The 27,170-nt window shown below is 36.2% G+C and overlaps 2 protein-coding genes across 3 annotated transcripts in view; both read left to right on the top strand.

Moving 5' to 3' along the window:
• Positions 1-27,170, top strand: part of LOC135729456 (putative helicase mov-10-B.2) — a 167,785-nt gene that overhangs the window by 10,789 nt on the left and 129,826 nt on the right. The window contains exons 16-22 of one of the 2 annotated variants that reach the window (XM_065247138.2): positions 933-1,050; positions 1,634-1,825; positions 2,923-2,994; positions 3,592-3,717; positions 5,169-5,257; positions 5,355-5,470; positions 5,832-7,714. In XM_065247138.2, coding sequence (XP_065103210.1) covers positions 933-1,050; positions 1,634-1,825; positions 2,923-2,994; positions 3,592-3,717; positions 5,169-5,257; positions 5,355-5,470; positions 5,832-5,893 — 775 coding nt within the window. In that variant the 3' untranslated portion in view covers positions 5,894-7,714. Of the gene's footprint in view, positions 1-932; positions 1,051-1,633; positions 2,777-2,922; positions 2,995-3,591; positions 3,718-5,168; positions 5,258-5,354; positions 5,471-5,831; positions 7,715-27,170 lie in introns of those variants that run through there. The other variant, XR_010525683.2, reaches the window with a different exon arrangement.
• LOC135729457 (putative helicase mov-10-B.1) lies at positions 10,245-26,270 on the top strand. Its single transcript, XM_065247139.2, has 22 exons — positions 10,245-10,528; positions 10,618-10,714; positions 11,442-11,593; positions 15,257-15,495; positions 15,714-15,957; positions 16,090-16,224; positions 16,366-16,528; positions 16,640-16,794; positions 19,524-19,697; positions 20,310-20,457; positions 20,624-20,791; positions 21,142-21,239; positions 21,327-21,424; positions 21,545-21,643; positions 22,062-22,164; positions 22,397-22,514; positions 23,847-24,038; positions 24,185-24,259; positions 24,372-24,497; positions 24,591-24,679; positions 24,768-24,886; positions 25,396-26,270. Exons 1-22 carry the CDS (start codon positions 10,377-10,379, stop codon positions 25,455-25,457), a joined length of 3,006 nt encoding a protein of 1,001 aa, XP_065103211.1. The 5' UTR covers positions 10,245-10,376; the 3' UTR covers positions 25,458-26,270.

Genomic DNA, 27,170 nt, shown 5'->3' with positions numbered 1-27,170 from the left:
ACTCCCAGACACTAGGGGGAGCTAGTAGAGAAATAATACTCAGACTTGCCTTGTGTTCCTTAAAAATTACATAATAACGCAGATTCAATAATAATTGGTTCAAATAAGGTATTAAAACCAATTTACATTAAACAACATTAACAAATACATTACATTTGTGGCCTATAAATAAAAAGCATTATGTATGTATTATAACAAATGCCTGCAGGGGGCGATAGAGGACTCGTCTCGCGGACCCTGTCTTCACTTTCACTTTCACTTTAGACGGAGAGAAACGCTTATTTTTAGTCAAACAATGTTTTAATCCATATTAATATTTTATTATATGTCCATTTCTTTACAATAGAAATGATACAGCCACTGTCATTTTTTGAGCAAGAACATGCAGACATTAAATCATGTAAACTCTGTGTGAGGGTTTAATTTGCTGAGACACATGTGACACTGATCAACGGACAAACACACGCGTCTCAGACTTCACACGAGTTCACAAACGAACATTATTGAAAACCCAAACAAAAAAGCAAAAGCAGTAAAAGACAAATATAATGCATGCACTGTAATAGGGTCAAACAGAAAGCTGCATCCTCCAGAGGTCGCATATGCAGGCTGCAAACGTCATGGTTTATTTCAGATCATTAACTGAGTATTACATTCGCAAGTCATGAGCATATTACAATTTGCGATTAACTAAATTATTAGTAAACTTTATAATTGTTAGTCTCTAATAAGACAGTGATGAAGTAAATGCAGTTTAAAAATGCAACCTCCGAAAGATGCAGTCTTTTATTTGAGAAACGGCCAGCACCTCCACAAGAAATCACATTTAATCTCGCGAGATCTCGTCGCACGATATCTCGTCACACCCCTATTGTCAATAATATCAGACTGTGTCTTTAATTGTGTGTCTCACTTTCTCTCTCTCTCTCTAGGTCTCATCCATCCATTCTGAAAGTCCCTAATGAGTTGTTTTATGAAGGGGAGTTGAAAGCATGTGCAAATGAGATCAGCTCTAACCAATACTGCAATTGGGAACACCTGCCCAAACAAGTATGATGCGTATTAAGTAAAGGATAAGTCCATTTTCTTAAAAACAAATCCAGATAATTTACTCACCACCATGTCATCCAAAATGTTGATGTCTTTCTTTGTTCAGTCGGTAGAAATTATGTTTTTTTGATGAAAACATTCCATGATTTTCTCATTTTTATGGACTTTAATGGACCCCAACACATAACAGTTTTAATGCAGTTTAAAATTGCAGTTTTAACGGAGTTTCAAAGGACTCTAAACGATCCCAAACGAGGCATAAGGGTCTTATCTAGCGAAACGATTGTCATTTTGACAATAAAAATAAAAATATGCACTTTTAAACTACAACTTCTCGTCTATTTCCGGTCCTGTGACGCGCCAGCACGACCTCACGTAATTGCGTAATTTGACTAATGAAGAAAATTGACTAATCCTTTAAGCCAATGTTAGTGTGTTAGACTGCTTAAAATAAATAAATAAATAAATCAATGTTTACACTTCAACATATAAAAAATATCTATGGTTATCTTTGCACTTTCAACTAGAAAAAAACTTATTTTGAGATTTTAGTTTGTATATATACTGTTTTTTTATGTTTTAGGGATTTCCTGTCATCTTTCATGGAGTGCCTGGGAAGGATGAGAGAGAGTCAAACAGCCCCTCATTTTTTAACACCTTTGAAATCGACATCATAATGGGATACCTGGAGAAACTACTCCTGACACAGGCCAAGAGGGGTATCGCTAAAATCTCCCCCAAAGAGATTGGCATTATTGCTCCCTACCGAAAACAGGTGTAATCTCCTCTTTGACAATCTTTTCAGTTACCAATCTATATGGCTGTAATTGTTGTTCATGGTGCACAAAACCTATTTTTTATTGGATAGAACTAAAGATCTATTCAACAAGCCATATATAAGAGCATCAGTAAGGTTTGGCATTAATGTTGATTATCTCACTGTTTTCTTCTGGGCTTGGGTGTAAGCCGGTTTCTTTCATACCAGACACAAAATCTTTTTTGGACTTTCTTTGTTGCTGTCATTTTGGAACATTTTAGGGCCCACAATAATCTGGACGTACACAGTCATTGCATGGTTTTGTTTTTATTGAAATTACTGGGTGGTCACAGAGGTACATTTGGCTAAAAACTAATACCTTAGAAGTAAAAGGGAGCTGCAGAGAGATTCAGTTAAGGCCGCGGTATACTTTTTTTTCCGCGTCCGGCTCGCGCGCGCGTCCGCGCAGCTTTCCGGGTATAGTCACTATACGCAATACAAATGATTTCTTATTCAAATTATTAGTCTAACAGGCTGTCAGGGCAGTACTGTTTTGGCGACATTTACAGTACATTAAAACATTAGGATAGGTGAAGAAAAGTAACTGATCCACCATTGCAAACACAGTTTAGAACAAACAACAAGACAACAAAGAACAGGAATCAAACAAACATGCTCCAGAGCTTTCTGTTGTTGGAAGAAGTAAAAGTTAAAGAAGAAAAACGATAGTGTGTGTGCAAATGCTGTCTATTTCCTTTGTATAATTGTTTATAGTGGAGTGCACTGTCTAAATATTTTCACGCGCATGCGCTGTTGTACGCGGACTGTACGCGCACTGTCCGCGCGGTCTCAAATTTTGGGCTGCACGCGGACGGTCCGCGCGGCCGGCCGCGGACCCTCTTGATGACGAAAATGACGTCATGCGGACGGCGCGCATACGCGGACGTCCCTAGTATACTTTCGGCTTTAGTATGCAATTAAAGATGAATGTTTATTGATCTGAATGCCAAAGGTCTACAAAGTTAAAAACTTTATCTCCCTACCATTACTATCTTAAACATTCAGCTTGGTTATGACACATTTTTCAGATCCCTGAATTTTACTCTTTTTCACAGGTGGAAAAGATCAGGCAGGCCATCAATACACATGAAGAGATCCAAAATTGTATGAACATTAACAACCTTAAGGTTAGCTTAAGTTTCATTTCTTCCACACTCTTGTATGTGTCAGGTGTAAAATACTTATGAACCTTAACAAAAATAAGACACACTCAAACCACGAATGGGGTAGTATATATTCTGCAGGGAGAACCCAGATTGAGATTTCTCATTAGGAGATACACTCAGACTGTCTCTCAATCTGTGCTTCTCTGCGGACTGTATTTATTTAGGTTTTAATCACTGGTTCACTCAGTTCATTCCAAGGTCGAACCACACAGACTTTCACAATTGTAACAACATCACACAGTTTGCTAAGTCTAGAAAAATAGGATAAACTGTCTTCTACCACAACAAGATAGTAACTTGATGATGCAGTAACCAAAGGTCGTATGATAACAAAAAGAACATTCTACTATTTCATCTTGGCAGTTTTCTGAGTAGCTAGTAAGATTGATATGATTCTAAGCAAATTATTATACATTCATAAATCTAAGCAAAGGATTATACATTCATAAATGGTAATATAATATATTCAAAAATTTAATAAGAAATACATTTTCTCCAACAGTATGGCTTTCCAATAAAGATGACTCCTCTATTTTGTGTTTGGTGTGTGTTGTGTAGGTTGGATCTGTGGAAGAGTTTCAAGGCCAGGAAAGGAAAGTGATCATAGTGTCGGCTGTTCGGAGTAGTGGGAAATTCATCAGTTTGGATGAAATGTTTAACATTGGGTTTCTTAAGAATGAGAAGGTAGTATTATACTAAAAGAAACATTCCAAAATAAAAACAACACAAAAATGAGATTTTAAATTCTGGCGGTATGATATCCTTAAGGAAAAATCCCACGGTTTTACGTTATTGCCAGTGCAACACTGAAATTTTCAAATGTCTGCGTATACAACTTTTTAACTGGACACAATTATTTATTATATCATTCTTAAGCACGTATAACATGTATCCCCGGTATTAAAAATAAAGCCTTTAAAGTATAATATTCTTAAAATATATATTTTTGTAATATACATTAAATGTGAACATCAAATCAACATAACATATGGGGGATTTCTCAAACAGGGTTTATTGTAGTTTCGGACTAAAATGCATTTTAATTTAAAATCACCTTGTTCTGACATATCTTATCATATATTAGTGCCATTGTTTTGCTTTTTGTAAGGTTTGTTTGTAAAAACTACTTAAATGTCCTAATATAACTAAGGGCTAGTCTTGTTCACCTGCTAAATGAAGGAGGCCAGTTTATAAATCACAGGACGTTTTGTGAAAAATATACATTTCAATGTGAGGGGAAGAAGTATGATATGGTATTGAACTGTATGTCTTGAATTTATTTATTTATTTCTTATGTATTTTTCTTCTGTCTTTTATTTACTCCTTCCTTAAAGGGATAGTTCACCCAAAAATGAAAATTGTGTAATCATTTACTCCCTTTCATGTTGATAAACTTGTATAAATTTATTTGTTCTGATGAAGATATTTTGAGAAATGTTTGTAACCAAACTGTCATGAGCCCCATTCACTTCCATAGTATTTATTAACACTCTTCAAAATAACTTCCTTTGCGTTCATCAGAAAAAAAAGGTATACAGGTTTGTAACAACTTAAGTAAGGACTAATTGACGACGGGCCATTGAACTATAAGAAAATAATGCACACCCAAGGTGCAATTGCGGAGTGCCCACCGCGGGTGTGCATTATTTTCAAATAATTCAAAGGACCGGAGTCAGTTATTTCTCTTATACCACGTTTACCACAAACATTGCTCTGGTGCCTATTTTTAAGACCTTTGACAAGTTAGGTGTGCAGTTATCAGAAATTAATGCATGCCCACGGAACATTTCTCAGCCAATCAGAATACAGCATTCAACTGACCCGTGGTATAAGAGTAAGTAAATGATGACACAATTTTAATTTTTGGGTGAATTATCCCTTTAAACTGTGCTTTGTTCAAGACAAAGTAAAAGCAAAAAATGTAAAAAAAAAAAAAACACTAAGGGCCTGGATTAATCTAAACCCTGTTTGAGAAACCACCTTTTAATGATGTAATTAATAGGGAACTCATACCTTGGGAACAGTATCACAGAAAATGTTAGTGGTTTTGAAACCTTGACTCTTTAAAACCTTGGTATATCTTGAAACTCATGCCTAGCCTTAACTTATTTTATGAATGTCTCTTTGATTTTCAGAGATTCAATGTGGCAGTGACGAGAGCCAAAGCTCTGTTCATCATGGTGGGAAACCCCATCATTTTACGCACAGATGCAAACTGGGGCAGGTAGGGATCCTTCTAATATAAATATGCATGGAAAATATTCCTTGTCTGAATCCTAAAGTTATTCTCTGCTGATGTTTTTACCCTTCTGTTTTTTTAGGTTTATTGATTTCTGCACCGAGCAGGGTGGTTACATTGGTTTTCATTTTACCAGTGTAGAGAGAATAGAGGAGGTTGAAGAGCGTCTGCTTGCTCTTAATATCCAGGAGACCGGTGGTAAGATCTGACCCTAGTAATAATACTTCAAAACTCCATTATTTTACTGACTGATTATATGAGCCTGTTGTGTTCAGGTTCTTTTTCTGCTGTTTACTGAAGAACAGGCCTACTTGTTTAAAATGGTGGCTCAAATCTTAAGTGATCGTATTTTGCTGCTATTATGTATTGTAGCACCTATAAAAAACATGCCTAAATATTCAATCCCAGTTTAAAGCTGTTTTAGTAATGTTTTAATGACATTTAAACATTTGTATATTTACCAGCCAATACAGTTTGTAATTGTGCATAAAAGGTTCGAGTTTGAAATCGTAGTTTATCGTAGCCATTTTGCTTACTCTTGTGTTTTTACACCTTCTAGTGGAAACAGAGGAAAGTGTCGTCCAACAGTATCTAAATCCTGAGTGGAGACATGAACACTAACAAATTGCCAGAATTTCTTTGAACTTCTCAGGACACTCTTCCCTGGTCACATCCCATTTACTACTAAAGCTTTAATTAATTTACCTTGCACTAAATGATGTAATATTCAAACGTGATCCATATGAATTAATCTCTGGACTAAAGTGTGTACAATTTTCTAGATAGTTTAGATAGTAAATATTTTAGCAGATTTACAGAAAATATATGAATTTATAATTCTATAAATCAATATTATCTAAAGATTATCACGGACAAACGGTTTTACACCTTTCACCCATTTTCTATCTCCCACTGTTGTACATGATAATTTGTCCCATCAGAGTTTTTAAAGTGCTTTCTTATTTTTTTAATACTATCTACAGGAACAGTTATCTTCCTGGGCCATAAATCTTCCTGCTCCAGGTCTCCAGCCTTCCCTTATAGACTTTTTATGTATCCTATTGTTTCTTTTTTGTTTCAAACACTTTAGACCGTTTTAATGGTATCAGAGAATTTGCTCAGCCAGAACTTCTGGCTTGAATTTTACTATTACCTTACAGTCTTCTTTCCTTCTTCTAGTCTGTACTGTTAACCCTGATTTTGTTTTAATACTAATAAATAAGCATTATTTAGTACATTTTAAAATTGTAATTATTATTTTTTATAAAAGTACACTTACAGTAACCTAAATCCTGCAATATTTCCTTGATTACTCAAGTGTTTATGCCTGTCCCAAACATGACCCTAAATAACAATATTATGAATATATAAATAAATGGTAACACTTTATTTTACGGTGTCTTTGTTACACATGCTACATGTACTTATTATTTTAACAACAGTTAATTATGCATAACTACATGCAACTAACCCTAAACCAAACCCTAATCCTAACCCCAACCCTATAGTAAGTACATGTTGTTAATGATTATTACTTAGTACTTAAATGTATAATTACACTGTAACAGTGATGCGGTAAAATAAAGTGTGACCAAATAAATTAATAATAATTTAATATTAAGTGTAATAATAAAATCATTTCATATTTACAATGTTTTAATACATAATAATTTATTTAAAAGGAACGAGGAAAATAAAGTGGGTTGAATCCAAATCAAATTAAACAGATAAAAAGTTTGAGAATATGCCAAAAACATAAAATGCTTAGGCTAACTGCATCAGCCTGTCTGATTGATTTAGTTGTTTTGTTCATTTACCTAGTATACTGCATGCTACCATTACAAAACAAATTGCTATTAATAAAGCCAAGATACATTCATTTAAAGCAAATGTCATAAACGCCTGCTTGTATTTTGGGATTTTCATGATGTTCTTGTCAAGTGTAAAATTTTCCCAGGATTTGCAGTACGTTGAAGAAACATTTTATTTGGGTTTTATGATGCAGACCCCACAAAGAGAAAATATGTGCTTTGTTATTAATTTATTTTTTGTAAATTCACAAATGTAAATTCTTTTACTCTTCTCTGTCTTTCTGAAAAAATTGGAAGAAAAGGTACTTCGATATCTACTAATAAGAAAGCTATAAGGACAATTTAGATTTGCTCTGCATTTGATTTCTTAATCGGATCATGTTCATGTTATAGCCCTTTCATTTTTCTTATTATCATTATATTTTTTGAATGCATTTTATTTCTTGCGTTTATTGTTTATGTGGTTATAACTATAACGTATGTCTACTTTTCTGTAGCCTATGTATGTTCTGTACGTTCTTTGAAATAATATATAGGCTATATAAAAAGAAAGAAAAAAATGTATGTTTTTTAAACGTCTTATTCCAACATTCCATTTACGTTATTTTAACACCTAAATAAAAGTTTTACGAAAGTTGCATTTTGGTCTGGTTTTGTTTTCATAAGAAACAGACATGATATTTAAGTTTTTTTTTACTACCTTAAAGAGCACCTATTAACCGATTCACATTTTTACATTTCCTTTGGTGTGTAAGTGTTAACGATATGCAAAAGGTACTAACTAGGGCTGGGATAAACGATTATTTTTTAAACGATTAATCTAGCGATTCTTTTTTCGATGCATCGTTTAATCTAACGATTCATTTTATCAGTCCGATTCGACTTCGATTCGATTCTCGATTATCTCCCCATTAATTAACTAATAGTAATTCATACATGTTGATTTACATATCTGAATGTAAACATTTCAATATATGTTGATTGCTCTTGAAATTTCAAAATAAAAAAGACTATACAAGTGCAAAATAATGCATTCTTATTAGCATTCAATAAAGCATTTGCAGTGCATACTGTGCAGTTTAGTAACAGTATAAAAATCTCAAGTTCAAATTACTTTATTTTGCATGCATTTATGAGCAAAACCTCTTCAATGTGCCTTTTGATATTCACACAGTGTAATTTTTATAACTTGATTTGTTTAATCCACATTGTTTTCGTGCTGTTCTAGTCCATGTAATGACAGATATAAACACAATTAGACTTAAGAAGCACATACATTATTAAATCTCTTTCTCTTAAGTTTATTAAGATAGATGAGGACTCATTTACTGCTGTACAGAGAGTGAATGAAAGCGCAATCTTCTGGCAACAGTGTGTTTTACATATTTCATTGCTTTTTGTTAAATTGCTCAAAGTCATGACTGTTTAAAACACACTTGGCATCACATTCATGATTTTATGGTAAAATTACACTTTTTCGCGTCAATCCACGAGCATTTAAACCATAAACAAAGCACTTTCACTTTAATTGAACTTGAGCAGCGCAGCAGAACCGACGAAACGATTGCAGCACTGTTGCTACAGAGCCGCGAGCTCGCGCTGCTCATGCGGCGGGGTGCATGCTTGTTAACATGGGCGATGAAAAAACATGCGCCGCTTACGCACTGCTCACACTTGCTGTGAAGCCGGCGTGGACAGGAGCCACTCGCGTTGCTACTACTCTACGGCGCCGCTTTTTGGGTCTGACGAATCAACGCGCATATTTTGCGTCTACGTATTTTTTGCGTCGACATAGTCGATTACATCGACGCATTGTCCCAGCCCTAGTACTAACCCCAAGGTAAATAATGACGCGAGTTCTCGTATCCAACGTAAATCTCTTTTATTGGACTACAACAAACACACGGATTGTAGGCAACAGTTTCCTTCCTGGGATTGGTGATGTAGACAAGACCGACGCTATTATAATTTCTCCCGCTTCGGCCTCACAGCCTGTAAGTTAACTCCTGTTAGCAACCGAATCTTCCAAACATGGTAAGGAGCGTTATGTTTCCAGCTGAAGTCAAGGCCAATCACAACGTACAGATTAGCTGGCCGATCAGGGACATAGAGCTTTTCAAATCCATGCGTTTCAGGAAGAGAGTGAAATCTGGAGCTACAAAAATATACGGTATCAGGAAAATAATGTGTTTTTTAACTATAAAACCATGCAAACACATTGTATTATACCAAATACACAAAATAACGTTTTTAGCAATGAAATAGGTGCACTTTAAGAAAACGTACCAAATAGGTGTTTTAAAACATCCTTTTTGGTTAAGTTGGTGTGGTTTTTAAAACGTTGTGCTGCAACATTACATAATTTCAACCAAAATACAACATTGTGGAAAGTTGTAAAAACGCTTCGTGTTTGCTGGATGGGGTCTTGAAAGTTTCTTTGTGTAGCCAAGCATCGGCAGTTTATAGGCCAAGCCTCGTGATGAATTCTTGCTGGTATTTTTTAATGATTGCAATTGACTTTGTTATTAATCCGAATCCATTTGAGATTCGTTAAACCTTCTTTAAACAAGTCTCAGAGTGTAATCATTTATTATTTATAACATATTATCTGAACCTGACAAAGGCACGGACACTGCCCATCCCTTACAAAAATGAACCATGGTTTTACTACAGTTAAAAAAAAAACATGATTACTGTAGAACTGTAAACCACAGTAAACACAAAATAACCATGGTATTGACAACCATGGTTTTCAAAAACATAGTTAAACCATATAGTGTAGTAAAACCATATTTTAGGGATGTTCCTGGATACCTGACGAGCGTCACACGTTTATTACAGCAGAACCAATATAACTCATATATATGTAATTAAATGGCATTAAATGTGAATACACTAAATATAAAGATCAATGGCTTCTCCCTACAGTAAATATTCAAGTATTTGCCATCCTCCTGGCTGTCTGGTATTTTGCTGTCCACAGGGGGCGCGCTTGCCTCCTAAGAGCGGATACAGTGTGAGTGTATTTTAATAGTTTATTTAAAAATTAGGTTTTTTACATGCTTTATCTAATTGTCCTTCTTGTATTTTACAAAAACTGTTAAAAATTCAATATATGTGAACAATGTGTATATTACGACTTTTTCTTGTAGATGACTGAGACGTTAGGTTTCGTTTCTTCCGTTTGAACCTCTTCCGCAAACAGCTGGCTTTATAAAACAAGCGAGTGTGGTCACAACGGATGCTGTGTAAATCACCACACAGTCAGAGCCTTAGCAGAGAGCGGAGTAACAATGAGCAGAAGAAGCCGAAAAAGTAAACTTTCTTATGAGGATGTGCGTTTGGTTGGATTTGACTTTATAGAGCTGCTGGAGGAATCAAATAGGAGAAAAATCACGGATAGAGTCGAACTCAAAAACATTTACAATAATGAATTTCGGGACAGGTAACACATTTCTCATTTACATTTTAACACTTGGTTATGTGTTCCAGATATTTAGGCTACATGACAATGATAAACAAATATATCCACAGGGACGGAGTCAAAGATCCAAACTTCTCTACTGTCCTGTTTGCATTAAAAACCAAGAAAAAGGTTCGCGTCACTAGAGATGGACACGTTTACTTCAATGTAAGAAACACCTATTTTTGTTCCACAGTCTAATAATTTATGGCTATGATGTTGTTACATTTATTCGCTTTCTTTTTGTGTCAGTATTTTCCTATAAGCAAAATTGGTGTTTTACCAGCTGGAGATAAAGTTTATATCATTAAACGGTCTTTAAGGGTACAATATGCATTGTTTTAAAAAGCAATACAACACATTTATTGACTTGCATTTTCATCAAATCGAAACTTTGTGTCAGAGAGAAATGTAATGCTGATACAACTCTCTCTCTCTCTCTCTCTCTCTCTCTCTCTCTCTCTCTCTCTCTCTCTCTCTCTCTCTCTCTCTCTCTCTCTCTCTCTCTCTTCTATCTATCTACAAATAAAAAGCCAAGAAATATAGGTTTTCTTAGAAAACTAGGATATAGGTGGCACAGACTGAAACTTTCTAAAAAAGCACATTCCTCAGTTTCTTGGGAGTCACCCCCTCTCTGCTGAAACACAGATATCAAGCAATAAAACACTTCACATAGCCAATGAAGATTATTGTAGGGCAAAGTCATACGTCTCTGAGGAACACATACTTTTAAGAAAGATGATTTCAAAGATGATCAGCTAGCCCTGTCATAAATATGGGTTGCTTGTAATGTTTTCCTGTTTGCATATATTGTTTGTTGTAAACTAGTGTAAGTTGTGTGCCATTGTCTGTACTGAGAAAAGGCAGAAACTGAAAAACAAATTTATTCCCCCAGCCCCGAGTGCGATTACATGATCAATGGTTTAGACCCCCTACTAGTGGCCAGGAGTCTGCTGATCCACCCTCAATACCAGGACCAGAGAGTGGAGTCAGGGCAAGGAGAAAAATGGCTAAGGACATTCTGCGCCGACTCAACAGTGTAGACAGGTGAGCTGCTTTATTCACTTTCAACAAACACAAAAGTAACACACAATGTAGGGCTGCACAAATAATCAAAAAGTCAATCGATATTACAATTAAGTGTAAAACAATTACATAAATGTCAAAAGCCATAATTACAGCAATGGTGCTCATTTCTGTGCATTTGCCAGTGTGTTTGGGCACCAAATACAGTGGTGAATCAGAAAACAATGATAAGTTTACATTTTCTTTAGCCATTTGTTTTGGATTTTTACTTACAATATAACTCCTATAATTAATTATATTATTAGGTTTTTAGATGTTTAGAATTTACCATGCAAGCTGCTTCACAGAAAATTTCAAAACTTTAATGTAAAATCTATAAATTATTAATAATTGCAATTACAATATCAAGGTAAATAACTGACAATTTGTGTCATAATCGTGCAGCTCTAACACAATAGGCAATTTGAAGACATTTGTGATCCTGTCCGTGAAATCCAGGCTAAAGTCTCATCTAATTATTAAATAACAAGCATTCAAGTTTTTCAATCTTTGACATTGCCTTACTCAGCCAACATTAAATATATAAAAATTATATTTTCACAGAAATTTCTGCAGCAATTTAGCAGGAGGAAGGGAATAATGTTATTTAAAACACTATCGAACCTCCTACCGAAACACTAATTAATTTAATTTAAGGGAATCCCAGGTTTAGCTCAAAGGGAATAAGAAGTACAATTAACTGTCATTTATTAATAATACAAATTGATAAGGTTTTAACTCATTTAGCAGAATTAATAATAACAATTAATTAATGCATTCGTCCAGCATATATTCTCACAATTGTACATAGGAGGTTAATTCCGTGGCCTTAAGAAAATAACGTTTTTACTGCTATACACTATTAAGCATGTAAGCAGGACTATTCAGCTGTGTCAAAGCCTGCTCCGTCTCTTACATCTCCGGTTTCTCTGGAATTTAGTTTGAAGCTTGCTTGAAGTGTTAATTTAATTAGATTGTTGCCTAATTTATGATCTACCAGAGGACTCGGAAAGAGATTAGGATCATTGATGAAAGGGTTATGACAGACCATGCCCCCTCCTGTTGGTGGAATAGTGTTAAACTATTTAAGGTCACAATTTAAAGGTGATAATGATCCAGACGAAAAGACCTCCATCTGACTTCCGGCCAGACGTTACAAAATTAAAGTATAATGTTATGTTGACAACATTAAATCACAAACTGGATTTTCACAGACAGGGACACATTTATATTACATGTAAATGTAATGTAAATGTGCAACTCTCATCCTGCCTGGACGGCATCTCACACCACCTTAAATTAATCTTAGCTAATACATGGCTTATGCTTATACTCCCCATACAGTGGTGCACAACTTCACCATCCAACTACTATAGGTTTAACAGCCACAACATCAACCGCAACAGCCCAAAACCTTTGTGTGATTTTTTTTTATGACCTTTGCAGATCAGGTACAAGATCATGGAGATTTGCATTATACAACATAATGAAAATAAGGCTGTACGTAACAGAGCTTTCCCCACAACTCCTGGCATTTGTAATTATTAGACTGGACTATTGCAGTGCTCTTCTTGCCGGTCTTTCAGCACAGATAGAAAATCAAACCATTACAAATAATCCAGAATGAAATAGCTCGACTAGTCTTCGGCAGCGGTTATTTACACTATAGCATATTTTCTTAGCAATAGATCCTTTTTACACTGCAAGTGCTTTTTACAAGTGCAAATAGCTGTAGATGCTTTCAACACTAAGTAAAATATAGAGATATTTTCCCTATTTACACTAAGTGACATTATTAGCATTTGTTTTATAAATAAAGTTAATTGTAATTAGATACTGTTTGCACCTCAGTATGTTTTTGAGATTAATAGAATCCAATAATTGATAGTGTAAATAATTTATATTTATTAAAAGCGACTTCTATGTAAGGGTGCCCGCGGTGTATTGAGAAAAAAATGACTAATTTTAAGGGAATGAAAACAATACAGGTTATTATGTAAGGTCTTTATACATCACTGATAATATATGTATATTATTTTGCATTGTCAAAAGATCCTTCTAAAATTTACACAATGCACCTTTAAATGAATGCTGCATTATTGGGAGAATAAAGGCAATCCCGACACTGACCCCTTTCACTTTTCAAACATTTTCTTCATTTTTATTGAAAATGAATGCCTTGTCAAACTAATATGTGTTCCCGGGGACAGGGTTTATGTACATTTTGGGGTTTGTGATGTCAGAAAGTGGCTTAGTTGTAGGGGCAATCCAGCCATTCGCTGTAGTTTTCTGTTAAAGTAAAGTAAATACCTCCATTGCATTGAACTTTGAACGTTGTAACTTTGCAGACGTTGTTTATGCTCACACAGCAAGGTCACATAGATACTAACTGTAGTTAAAAAGGTGGATTCAGAATCAACTTCACCTTTAAACACGTACAACCTCCATGAACACTTGACATGTTGAATACTAATTTTTTATACCTTATTCTCTCTCCTTGGTTCTAACACAAAGCACATTTTGAAACTTTGTACTTACAGTAGCACTTTTAGGGGCAGTTCACCAGACAGGGTTTAGATTAAACTACGCCTTATATTAGTTATATTAGGACATTAAAGTAGTTTTTACATACATACCTTACAAAAACATTACTGGTAGGCATCTTGAGACAAAACAGTGACTGATATATGTTAAGATATAAGACCACTCAAACAAGCATTTTAGTGTGGGACTACCATAAGCCCTGTCCATAAAACTGTCCCCTAATTTTATGGCCTCCTTAAGATAAATCACTTTATTGCTCGACTAATTTTTGTAAATTGCTTAGGATAAAAATGTCCACTAATTGTTTAAATGCAAATGTGTAAATATTCATTTTAAGACAAAAAAATTACCTTCTACCAATACCTTGAATAGATAGAACTGTAAAGCATTGTGTGACTAAAAGGAATTTTTTGCATTAAAGGAGCATTTCACCCATAGAAACATTAATCTTTATTGAAAGTGTGTCATATTTGTAGTCAAAATGTAACATACATTTAGAATTTGGTGCCTATTTGACTGAGAAAAGGGGTGTTTGTAGTCTCACCCCCTCTACAAAGATATAGGACTTCCTTCTTTCAATGATGCAAAATGACGATTTTTACATCATTGAAAGAAGGAAGTGCAACACTGAAATCTGTATTTCTCCTGTCTCAGTGGCAACTGAGAAAATTATGCATGACCATTCAAACACATGACTGGGGTTCTAACTATACAAAGCTTTATGCAAATGGGTGAGGTGTCCCTTTAAGACCTAAGTATAGTCTGTATACGTCTGTGCGAACGTACGCACATGTTTGAACACACAGCCGGTGTAGTTTATTTGACTCATACTTGTACACAGATGTTCAAGACATGCAAATTGCGATAAAATGCAATGCATCTTCTGGGCTACATGCTTCTGTAGGCGTATGCACGACCTATGTGTACAAAGTATGCACGGTTACAAAAGTCCTGTGGTGTTCATACAGTCCATACATTCTGAGGACAAAATTTGTGTCATATGCCTAAAAAGGGCACTATACTTTAGAAGGGTTTGAAATGTGCTGTATAACTTACTTTGTATACAACATTTTAAAATCAAAACAAACACATCTTTCTCAGGTCTGTGTTTATAGCTGATAAGTTTGGGGTGCGGGTGTCTTCGGAGGTGCAAATTGAGGACGGCAAGATTCAGATCTGTATGGACAGTTCAGAAGAATACGAGCTGAAGCTGTTTGTGGAGAACACTGGTCAAGAGGTTGTTAAATTCACATTCTACACGTTACTCCGCTGGCTGCCGTGTTTTTCTTTGGAAGACAGCAAAAAAGTGACGCGCAACAATCCGCTACATCTGCAATCAAGTAAGTATATCATATACAAACAAAATTGTTTTTGACATCTATATATAATTGAGATTAGAAGTTCTCGCTATATTCTTTTGATGCAGCATGCTTGTCTGCATCCTTGACATAATTTATTAGAAATAAGTCTATTTTAGGTATTTTTGTAGTTGACAGGTTGTACCTGGGTGCATAACCGTGAGACAGGTTTGAGTCCAATCTTATCTTTTTTTTATTAGGTGAACGATATGAAGTGATCATGAAATTCAAATCAGATCACATGGGGGTTTATCTTGCCACTCTGGCGTTTGAGTTCGAGACAGAGACCCAGGTCAACAAATTCCACATTGTGCGATTCATTGAAGCAGATTACAGGTCAGAAATCGCAGCTCTACTTGGTCCGAAAGAACCATATAAACCGTCAAGACTTGAGACCTATAAACCAGACAGATGCACCGTGGAAGATGGTTTTCGACCGGAGGAGTAAGTAAAAGATCACACACTTTACAATTTTTTAAAATCTTAATTGCGTTGTGTTTGCATAACACTACAATCTTACTTTTTATTAATTATCATACACTTAAAATAAAGATGTGTATGAACTCTTACCTGCAGTTCTTCTCGAAACTATTTGAAATATGTTGTTCCACTGGAACAATACAATCTTCCTTTGCACATCCGTGGACTGGCCAATATCCTGAAAGGCAACAATTCTTTCCCAACCCCCACAATAGAGCTTCAGGAACTTAGGTTAGTGATCTCTAGCTCAAATTATGCCTGATCGGAGATAAAACCTAAGATATTTAAAGGCACATTTGTTTGAAGAGTCCATTATCATCTTTCTGAATAAACATGAATATTCAAAGTCATAAGTATTTTTTTTCCATCTAGGTTGCTACTGGAGAGTGATCTTGGTTTTCATAACTACGCAAAACGCTTTGATTTACTGCTGCACCTGGAGGAGGATCAGATGCGTATGGACATAAAGAGATATGACAAAAATGATGTCTCCATGGAGAGGGACCGTGGAAATAGACGACTGCTGGTCTTAGAGGTAAGTGGGGTAACATGCAGTGGTCCAGTCTACACCTGCATCAGTGGGGAATTCAGTACTATGTGGAAAATATGTGTGTTGAGGTCTGTATGTAAATCTTTTGTCCTAAAGCTTCCTGGTGTGTCAGAAAACCGACCATCTGTCCTAAGGGGAGATCATCTGCTTCTTACCAAAAGTGAGGAAGTCTCTGCCTCAAATGTGACGAAATACAAAGGCTTCGTCCACAGAGTAGAACTGGACCAGGTCAAACTGGGCTTCTCTAACAAGTATGTTAAAGGATTTATTTTAAAGGATGTATTTTACATCATGTATTTTCATATAATAAGCGATCAAAGTTTCCTTGATCTTTTGAGATTAAAGAGCTGCTGTAAAATGCTGTAACTTTTAGAACTCAAAATTAAGGGTCAGGAAGGTGGAAGAAAATAATAATTTGATACAAATTAATGCACTTGAATTATAAATTAAATAATAAACATTTTTATGATATGATCTCTCTTTTATAAATTTGGCTTTTCTGTCAAAATGAAATGAGGGTTATATCATCTATAAAAGCCCTAAAGTACTTTTTTACTATGACAAAAACTTAAGTAAAAAATTTGTAAAAAGTTATTATAAAGGTATTTACAATAGTCTTAGATTTTTCAACACCATTGTATATGTAGGTTACATTCATTAAAAGTGTTTTAGTGTTTCTCATTGCAAAATTGAGACTAGGGGCCCTATTTTAACGATCTGAAACGCAAGTGCGAAGCGCAAAGCGAAAGTGACTTTGTGGGCGGATCTTGGGCGCTGTTGCTATTTTCTCGGTGGGAGAAATAACTCTTGCGCCAGGCGCAAATGCAAATCAATAAGGGGTTGGTCTGAAGTAGGTTAATTATTCATAGGTGTGGTTTGGGCGTAACGTCATCAGAACATCATCCAACATTCCCTTTAAACACAAGTGTGCAAGTTCCATGGCGGGTTGCTATTATTATGACGGATTTACCAGGCGCACGCCAGGAGCGGTTCACAGCCGAGGAGACCGATGTTCTTGTAAGAGCAGTCAAAGACAGATAAGTTGTTTTGTATGGGGATGGGAGAAACCCGCCCAAATCAGCGTTGGTTAAACAGGCGTGGGAGGAAATAGCCACAATTGTATCATCAGCTGGCATCCCCAGGACGTTGCGCCGCAAGCGCTACAATGATGTCAGGAGACGGGGGAATCCCAAGCTTGCCAGCATAAATCGGGCACGCCGTGTAACGGGAGGTGGATCTGCCTCTACACAGGACCTGACGCCAGCATCGCTGCGTCCACCCTCACCGCTGAAAGCCAAGAAACGCAAGCAGTCCAACCCCAAAGTACACTTACAAATCAAGTTCACATACATTAAGGTTTCTTATGAAAACATTTTAATTATTATTTACATAAAATAAACGTAATACAGCCACACAACAAACTTATGAAAATATTTTAATCGTTACTTGCATGATAATTTTTTAACGCAGCCACACAAAATAAATAAAAACTATCACCACGTTGCTCAACACAATGATTTCCCTTATCTCATGTGTTAAATATTTTTTATTGTAACAATTTATGATTTGCAAAAAATAACTGTTGCATCTGTGTAGATAAGTGTGCGCGTTGTACACGCTATACATTATGGTCAAGCATGCACCCTTAAAATAGCATAATGAACAACGCGCAACGCGACTTTAGACTAGTTTTTTTTCTGGTCAGTGGCGCAATTGTTTTTTGAAACTGCAAAATAGCATCAGGTATGGTTTGCGCCGGAACACGCCTCCTTTTTTGCGCTGAACCGCCCAGGGAGCGCAAGTTCATTCCCTAGTTTGCCGACGTGCGTCTGTGGAGGGAAAAACCCGCTGTGCGCCGGTGCAAAAAATACGAATGATACATGCGTCACTGACAAATTCAATTGCGCTGGGTACAAGATAGGGCCCCTTATCATCTTGATGAGAGGTGACCTTAATTTTGTCTCGTCAAGCCATGTGAGATAAGGAAAAAGTATAAACATTATTGACGCAGATGTAAATTTGTCTAATTAAACATTTTCTAAAATGTAACTTTTTTATTTGTACATTACAACAATGTTAATTAAATTAAATGGAAGGAATTTAAGTAAATATTTTAGAGTGTATAGTATAAATCACGAAACTCAATGAACTCTGGTACTATAGGCTAATAATGAAGAGGTCGAGGCAGTGGCACACAGACAAAAGGAAATTTAAAAATGATTGTCAAAATGATTTCTTTTTTTTTTTCGGTTAGGGTTACCTTTGAAAATAAAACTCCATTATTTATGCATAAAGGGAGTAATATTTTGCATATTAGAAAATTAGGAGGATCAGGGCAACTTAAATTTTAATATAGCAACATTTACAGGGCTCAACGCAAATAATTTTTATATTGTCCCGGTCGGGCAAATTTCAGTGTCTGACACATATTTAAAAATAATAATTCAAAAATAAAATTTGATTATATACATGTACAACAGATATGTTCCAACGAAAAAAGGCTCCTGACTTTTCTGCTTTACCTGTAAACTGACAGCAAACTGTTCAAAAAATTGCATAATTTTTTCTGGCATGTTGTACCCAAGTAAATGTCTGTTTCCAAGATGTTAAATAATTTTGTGCCGCCAACATCTTAACATCTCTTTGCTCTACCAGCTGACGAAACAAGCAACACACATTGTTGTTCACAACAACCAATAGGTAGGAGAAACGTCATGACATTGCTGAGAAGTTAACGTGTGTGACGCTCAAAATGTGTCTCGATGGTAACGTTGCATAAGAATACATACAGTCAAACGGCCAAGGGAAGAAAGTATCTTTTAATGACTGAGGGCGAAGCACTGGCCCGATTGGGCAAGTGACGATACTGTTTACTGGCCCGGATGGGCACCCTTAATCTAGATCATCAATGGGCAGTTTTTGTGTATATCCAACTTAACTACTTACTGTACATTTTGTCTCTGTGTGTGAATGTTTGTAGGCTTCTTGAGAATTTCATCGATAATATGAAATTCCGTGTGGAATTTACTGTCAACCGTCTCCCAGTAAAACTGCAACACCGAGCTGTAAACTTGGCGGTCAAGCACAATCTTAGAGATGTACTGTTCCCCTCTCGACCAAAAAACATTAAACCTGTGTCTTCGCCTACACTGAGGTCAGTAAGACTCCTGCTGTATCCCACTTTGATAAAACATTATGGATTATTTGTGACCCTTCTTGTGAAAACCCAGCTAAAGTAATTTTATTGTGATTTACTGTTTAAAACACAAAATCATTCTACATTATGTAAAGAAAATTATAACCCTATTATATTTTATATTGACTGCAAAGACTGAAATTAAAGGGCACCTATTATGCCAATTTTTACATTACAACTCAGATATTTATTATAGCATGACCAAAATGCTAAAAAAGCACCGCTTGAGCTCCTCACTCCTAAACCAAATCAGTAAGCACTTTCAGTTAAAACAGATCTGAGTGGCTGTTGGCTGGGCTTTATCAGTGTGATGTCACATTAACAAGAGAATCAAAACGGCATGTCTAATGAGAATTCTTTGGTTTAATAAGGATTAAAAAAGAAGTAGTGGGTGGATTTTTTTCATGGTAGGGTGGTTGTGTAAAAGTGGATTTTGCATAATAGGTGCCCTTTAATGTGAAATCAATGATTGAAATTAAAATTTGATGCTCCTAATCTCATTATAAGATTTTGAGACTTGGATTACACTGTCAGGGTAAAATTTCAGCAAGATGTATTTTGTGTTTGTAGACTCTTTGATCTTAACCTAGAAAGAAATGGTGAACAGAAAACCGCAGTATGCAACATCGTGGCAGGTTTATCTAAGCCGGCGCCGTATTTGGTGTTTGGTCCTCCTGGCACTGGCAAAACTGTCACCATTCTGGAGGCCATCAAACAGGTAAAGCGGGTTTTCGCACATACAACAAAACACACCCATGAAACACACCTGTATTCAAATTGTGCTTACAGGCAAATTTTTACAATACACAATAAATAAGCAGGAGATCTGATTGGACTGAGTTATTATTTCTGTGTGGTTTTACAGTATGTGTTTACTCTCTCAGGTGGAGAAGAATGTAGCCGGTGCCTGTATTCTAGCATGTGCTCCATCAAACAGTGCCGCTGATCAACTGTGTGAAAAACTGATCAGCAGCCAGCATGTTGACAAAGCCAAAATCTACAGACTTTATGCCAGTTCACGCAATCCGAAAGACATCCCTGAAGTTCTGGTGGTTGGTGTCTGATTAACTTTTCTCCCATTAAATGACTATATATATGAACATTATGGACATGGTATGCATTGCAATGAATACAAATAAAAAATAATAATTTATGGTTTTGTCAATGACCATTCGACTTCAATTAATATCAACTTTTAAAAAAAGCGTATGTTAAATGTGTTTTAAAGGCAAGAATGTGACTTCCTGTGTCAAGGGTCTACTGCAGCTTTGTATTCAGTATCTTTGTATTTTTCCTATTCATTATATTAGCAGGAAGACAAAGGAGCACAGTTTTGTTGCTTATGAATGAATTGTGTGTTGTTTTTGTGTTAAGTGTACTTTTTTGGCTTGTGTGTGTTTAGAAAAACAGCAATGTGGAGGGGGATATGATTGTTTTCCCATGTAAAGAGAAACTTATGTCATACAAAATCCTGGTCAGTACGCTGGTCACTGCAGGCAGGTAAAGGCATTTAATATATATAGCTATATATTATACCATATACCAAATACACACAACAGTAAAGATTATGTGTTTGTGTGTTGGTAGACTGGTCAGTGGGGGATTTCATGTGGGTCATTTCACTCATATTTTTGTGGATGAAGCTGGACATGCTGTGGAGCCGGAGACCATCATCAGTGTGGCAGGTGGATGCTTACACACACACACACACACACACACACACACACACACACACAAACAGTACTATGACGTTGCCAATGCTGGTTATGTATAAATGCATGAATGCATTGTGTCTGTATGTGCAGGATTGCTGAATGCAGAGGATGGACAGCTTGTTTTGGCTGGGGATCCTAAGCAGTTGGGGCCAATTCTCAGATCTCCTTTTGCCATTAAATACGGACTGGGTAAGAGACACACAAATACTGCACTCAATTTAAGGACTTTTTATAGAGATTTTATGACTAATAAAAATCATTATATTATTTAAAGTAGTGTCCCCCCAAATGGTTTAAATGTCACACTATATAAATATTTATAAGCTTGTTAGTATGTTCAATTAGGTTTATTCGACTTAATAGCGATTTGCATGTAGAGGACTCCATATGTTTTCAAATTGCTCACGCTGTACTGTGATGTCACACACTGATCATTCTGCACAGCCCCGCATGAAGTCGAACAAGCCTATATATAAACTATATCTATTGAATTCTAAATAAAATGCGTTTGTCCAATATTGTGCATCACGTTGTGGTGTTAATGTAAAGCTTGAACAACTATATGAATATTTATGTTTTTTGTAAAAGTTGTTCTTCTCTTATGTAGGTCTTTCATTGCTGGAGAGGTTGATGACAAAGAATGATCTTTATCAAAAAGAAACAACAGGATATGATAACCGCTATGTCACCAAGCTGCTGCAGAACTACAGGTAAAGTTGAAAGATTTTAGAAACCTCTTGTGAGACATCTGGATCTAAACTGTTACTGTACAACCTTTCTGTATCTACTATATACTGTCTAATAAATGGAGCTACCTTTAATTCAATTTAATTCAGTTTAAGTTTGCTTTACCGGCAAGACAAAACTGTACATTTGTAGTGGCTAAGCATTTTGATAAAAAAACTATCATGTAATGCCCGCTCTCTCTCTCTCTCTCTCCAGGTCTCATCCATCCATACTGAAAGTTCCTAATGAGTTGTTCTATGATGGAGAGTTGGAAGCTTGTGCAGATGAGATCAGCTCCAGCCAGTACTGTAACTGGGACCCCCTGCCTAAAAAAGTATGAGACATACTGTACTAGCCAAAAACCTGTTAAACAACAAGAAAATCAAGACAGGAAGCTCAGATGCAAAAGCCGTTAAACGCTACGTCTGTAAAAATAAGATAATGTTTTCTGCATGTGTTATATTATCGTGCCATTCAGAAATACTGCAGATGAATGACAATGAGCAAAACGAACGTAGATCCCATTCAAACTTGTGTCCCTTGTGTGTACTTTGACTTGAATACAATATGTGGCAGTCACGTTGACCACGCGCCACCTAATGTGTGATTCGGGTTTTTTATTTTACACTTGATTTGCAATGTTTCTAGTTGCATCTGTAGTGACCTTTGCAACTGTTTACTATGTCTTGTCCAAAGAAGTGGACATTTTTGCCACAAAAGCTTGCATGCACTTAGAGGGTTTTGCAGCTAAAGTCAAATTTGTTAAATTACAATTAAATGACAAAAGCGACATTTGTGAAAATAAGGCTTTTTAATAAGTTATTTACGAGTTTGCATTAAAGGGACACTCCACTTTTTTTTTGAAAATATGCTAATTTTCCCGCTACCATAGAGTTAAACATTTGATTTTTACTGTTTTAGAATCTATTCCGCTGATCTGGCAGGTCTATTTTTAGCATAGCTTAGCATAATCCATTGAATCTGATTAGACCATTATCTTTGCGCAAAAAATAACCAAAGAGTTTCAATATTTCTCCTATTTAAAACTTGACTCTTACATTGTGTACTAAGACTGACGGAAAATGAAAATTTTTATATATGGATATAGATATGGCTAGGAACTATACTCTCATTCTGGTGTAATAATCAAGGACCGTGCCTCCGTACCATGGCTGCAGCAGGCGCAATGATATTACGCAGCACCTGAAAATAGTCCCCTGCTATTGAAAGTAACCAAGGTGACTATTTTCGAGCAGTGCGTAATATCACTACGCCTGCTCTAGCCATGTTACAGCAGCAAAGTCCGTGATTACTACGCCAGAATAATACGTTTCTTACGTTTTTTTAAATAGGAAAAATATCAAAACTCTTTGGTTATTTTTAGCACGATGCTAATGGTCTAATCAGATTGAATGGATTATGCTAAGCTATGCTAAAACTGGTACCGCCAGACCCGGAGATCAGCTGAATGGATTCCAAAACTGTAAAAATACATGTTTAACTCTAGGGGAAATTAGCACATTTTCAAAAAAAGTGGAGTGTCCCTTTAACATTTAATCTATAGGGTAATGACATAAGCATATTTGGCATGCTCTCCATTGGGAGGGCTCCGAGCTCTTAATATTAGCCCAGAAATAACCCATGCTGATCTGTGCTGGATTTTCAGGGCTTTCCTGTGATTTTTCATGGTGTGCTTGGTAAGGATGACAGGGAGTCAAACAGCCCCTCATTTTTCAACACCTCTGAAATTACTATCATCATTGAATACCTGGAGAAGCTGCTCCTGACACAGGCCAAGAAGGGCATTGCTAAAATCTCCCCCAAAGAAATTGGCATTGTCACCCCCTACAGGAAGCAGGTAAAATTACCATTGACAATCATGTCACTTTCATGTGTTGATAAAACTACCAAAAACGCAGAGTGTTAAAATGCTAAGTGATTTCAGATGTGATGCAAAATCAAGCCATCTCATTCATGCATTCTCTGTGGGGTTTGATTGAACAGGTAGAGAAAATTAGGCAGGCCATCAGATTCCACCATAAAGAGCTTAGATCCTGCAGGGGCATCGAAGAGCTGAAGGTCAGTCTGAATCTAAGCAGTACAAAAACTCCCATACTCTGTTTTTGGTTCTTATCATAGTCAGGACAGATGAACAAAACAGCCATTGTTGTGTATGTGTGGTGTTGTGCAGGTCGGTTCAGTGGAAGAGTTTCAAGGCCAGGAGAGGAAAGTGATAATAGTATCAACTGTTCGCAGCAGCAAGGAAAACATCACTTTTGACGAAAAATTCAATATTGGGTTCCTCAAAAACGAGAAGGTATTATCTCATACAGTATCTGTGGCATCTTTGAATTGTGCTGGAGTTGCCCAAGATCATGATACAGTCTGTCCAACTTTTTCTCTTCTTCAGAGATTTAATGTGGCAGTGACAAGAGCTAAAGCTCTGCTTATCGTAGTGGGAAACCCCATCATACTAAAGACAGATGCAAACTGGGGCAGGTAAATATTCTTTTAAATTATAATGCATGGGAAAATCAGAGACCTGTTGTGATTTTATTGTTTATCCCTTTGACGCTTGGGTTTGTAGGTTTATTGATTATTGTGATGAGAATAGAAGTTATAAAGGATATGATATTTCCTACTTGGAAGACGTGGATGACGTTACTGGGCGTTTGCTTGATCTTGACATCCGCACAGAGGTGGTTGGTAAGATGAGTCCTTTATTTCCTGCGATCTTTTATTTGTTCATTAATGGATCATTTCTAGGCTTTCTAGCCACTGTAATAAAATCCAGTCCAGTGTCTTTGCATGAGTTAATTTAGTATAGTAAAACCATTCAGGGTCTGAGCAGACATACACACTTTTTCTAGTCCGAGTGATGCAGGTTTTTGGAAATATAACTCAGTCTTACTCGAAAAGGATTTTAAACATTGACAGGTGCACTTGTATGTAAATGACAATTACAGTAGGCATCATTTACAAGGCGGAGTTCTGCTAAACTGCGCACAATTTCAAAATAAAATTTTATAGATTTAAATCTGAAAGTGAGCCGTACACCCGTTTTCTGTGCATAAGTGCGTTCGTTTTATAAATAACATGTATGTATATGTGAGAAATGGTTGTAAAATCAAATTTGGCATGGTTTCTAGCATTTTATAAATGAGGCTGGATTTTAGGGTTGAGTTTTGCTAACTGTTGTGTTTTTCTCCTCCTAGTGGAAACAGAGGAAAGTGTTGTTCAACAGTTTCAGCATCCCGAGTGGAGACATGAGCACTGAAATTGAAAGCTTCTCCATGGCTACAACGCTTTCGCCCCACCCTATACACCTTTACATGCATTCATTTAGCAGACACTTTTATCCAAAGTGACTTACAAATGAGAACATTTAGCATTTTGTCAGAGGAGCCAAGAAAAAGCGTCGTCTCTACTTGTGTGTTTTATATGAAGTCTATCATTTTAGCTTATGCATTTGATGTGTATGAAGGTATTCTCAGGTCTAGAACGTATGCATTGTTTTCCTACAATAAAACTATTTCTAAGATTTCTGTTAACTCAAGTTTGGCTGCTTTCATTTGGGGTGGTTTCCCGGAGAAAGTTTAAGTCTAGGTCTAAGACTAAAATGCTTGTTTGAACTGTCTCGACTGAAAACAGCTTGCACTGATATATCTTAACATTTATCAGTGCCATTGTTTTATGCACAGCAGTAATGTTTTTCTAAGGTATGTTTGTTTAAACGACTTAAATGTCCTAATATAACAAAGGCCTGGTCCTGGCTTAATCTAAACCCTTACAGGTTACATGTTGGTAATGATGGCTGCACAGCTGTTAATGCACCACGGATGACTACCACTGTTTGTTTTAGGGTGGGTTTTGTTTGCGTTCTTATTGGCTTGTTTGGACATTGGAAATTTGTGTTTGAGGATTACGTCAGCGAGTTCTCAATCTACTCGACTTTATTTACTTTTTAAACGATAATGCATTGTTTTTACTGTAAACCTGCTGTGCAGTGAGAATCATGATCAAAATGTTTTACACAGTCTTGTACAATTTATTATATCAATTATGTGTCAATTAAAATATTTGAATTACAGATCAGTGTGTGATTATACAGCATTTGTGACCCTGTATCACAAAACCAGTCCTCCTTAGTAGCACATGCATATTTGTAGTAAGCCAAAATTATCGATTTTATTTATTCAGCTTTCAGATGATGTATAAATTTTAATTAGATTGGTTTGTTTGTGGTGCAGGATCAGATGTCTCTCTCTTGTGGGTATTGGCTATACTGCTACACTCTGTGAATATGCTGACATCTAGTGGTGACAAGTTATAATCTCACTTGTGTCTAACCGTTAACTTTATAAAACAGGTTTTAATTAGAGCTTTTCAGGAAACCAAACAGTCTTTCAACCCTGCAGGAACTTATATCAGGGTGGCAAAATAGTGGCTTTTGCCACAGGTTTACCTTAAATCACCCCCCCATTTCCCTTTGGTCAGCCAAAAGGATGGTCCCACCCATTCTATTGATAGAACTAGTGTTGCTGGTCAGGATGGTCTGACCCACAGAACAATGTTTTTAGATAGTGCCAGTGCTGTACTGTGTAAATCAACCTACAAATTACTGAAAAGTAATTTCACAACTAAATATTAAGCTGATAAATCTGACAAAATCCTTTATATTTTAATTTAGTTAACCTTTAAATGTGCCATAGAATAAAAACGTATGTACCTAGGCATAGATGAATAATAAAAGCTCTGTACATGGTAATGACATATGGTGAGCCTCAAGCACGTATGTTTCCTTATTTTTATATAAACCTCGTGCACGCATGACTGCTGGAAAACAGGCCAAGAATCTCAACATGACATCGGCTGTGACGTCACAGTCGAGATGTACGCACCAACATTAAATTAAGTAAAAAGTTGTGACTGCTGAGTTAGCGCTACATGCTAATTAATGCTATATGCTAAAGTTTAGCCTGAAGTTCTA

This window comes from Paramisgurnus dabryanus, chromosome 11 (genome assembly GCF_030506205.2).
Source record: "Paramisgurnus dabryanus chromosome 11, PD_genome_1.1, whole genome shotgun sequence".
In the NCBI taxonomy this organism is placed as follows: Eukaryota; Metazoa; Chordata; class Actinopteri; order Cypriniformes; family Cobitidae; genus Paramisgurnus; species Paramisgurnus dabryanus.
Note: the sequence above shows the minus strand (reverse complement) of the source record. Positions and strands in the feature narration are given on the sequence as shown.

Coding starts and splice junctions, on each gene's coding strand:
- LOC135729457 (XM_065247139.2), top strand. CDS start 10,377: ATGAGCAGAAGAAGCCGAAAAAGTAAACTTTCTTATGAGGATGTGCGT. Junction 21,240..21,326: donor ACGCTGGTCACTGCAGGCAG/GTAAAGGCATTT, acceptor GTGTGTTGGTAG/ACTGGTCAGTGGGGGATTTC. Junction 21,644..22,061: donor TGCCATTAAATACGGACTGG/GTAAGAGACACA, acceptor TCTCTTATGTAG/GTCTTTCATTGCTGGAGAGG.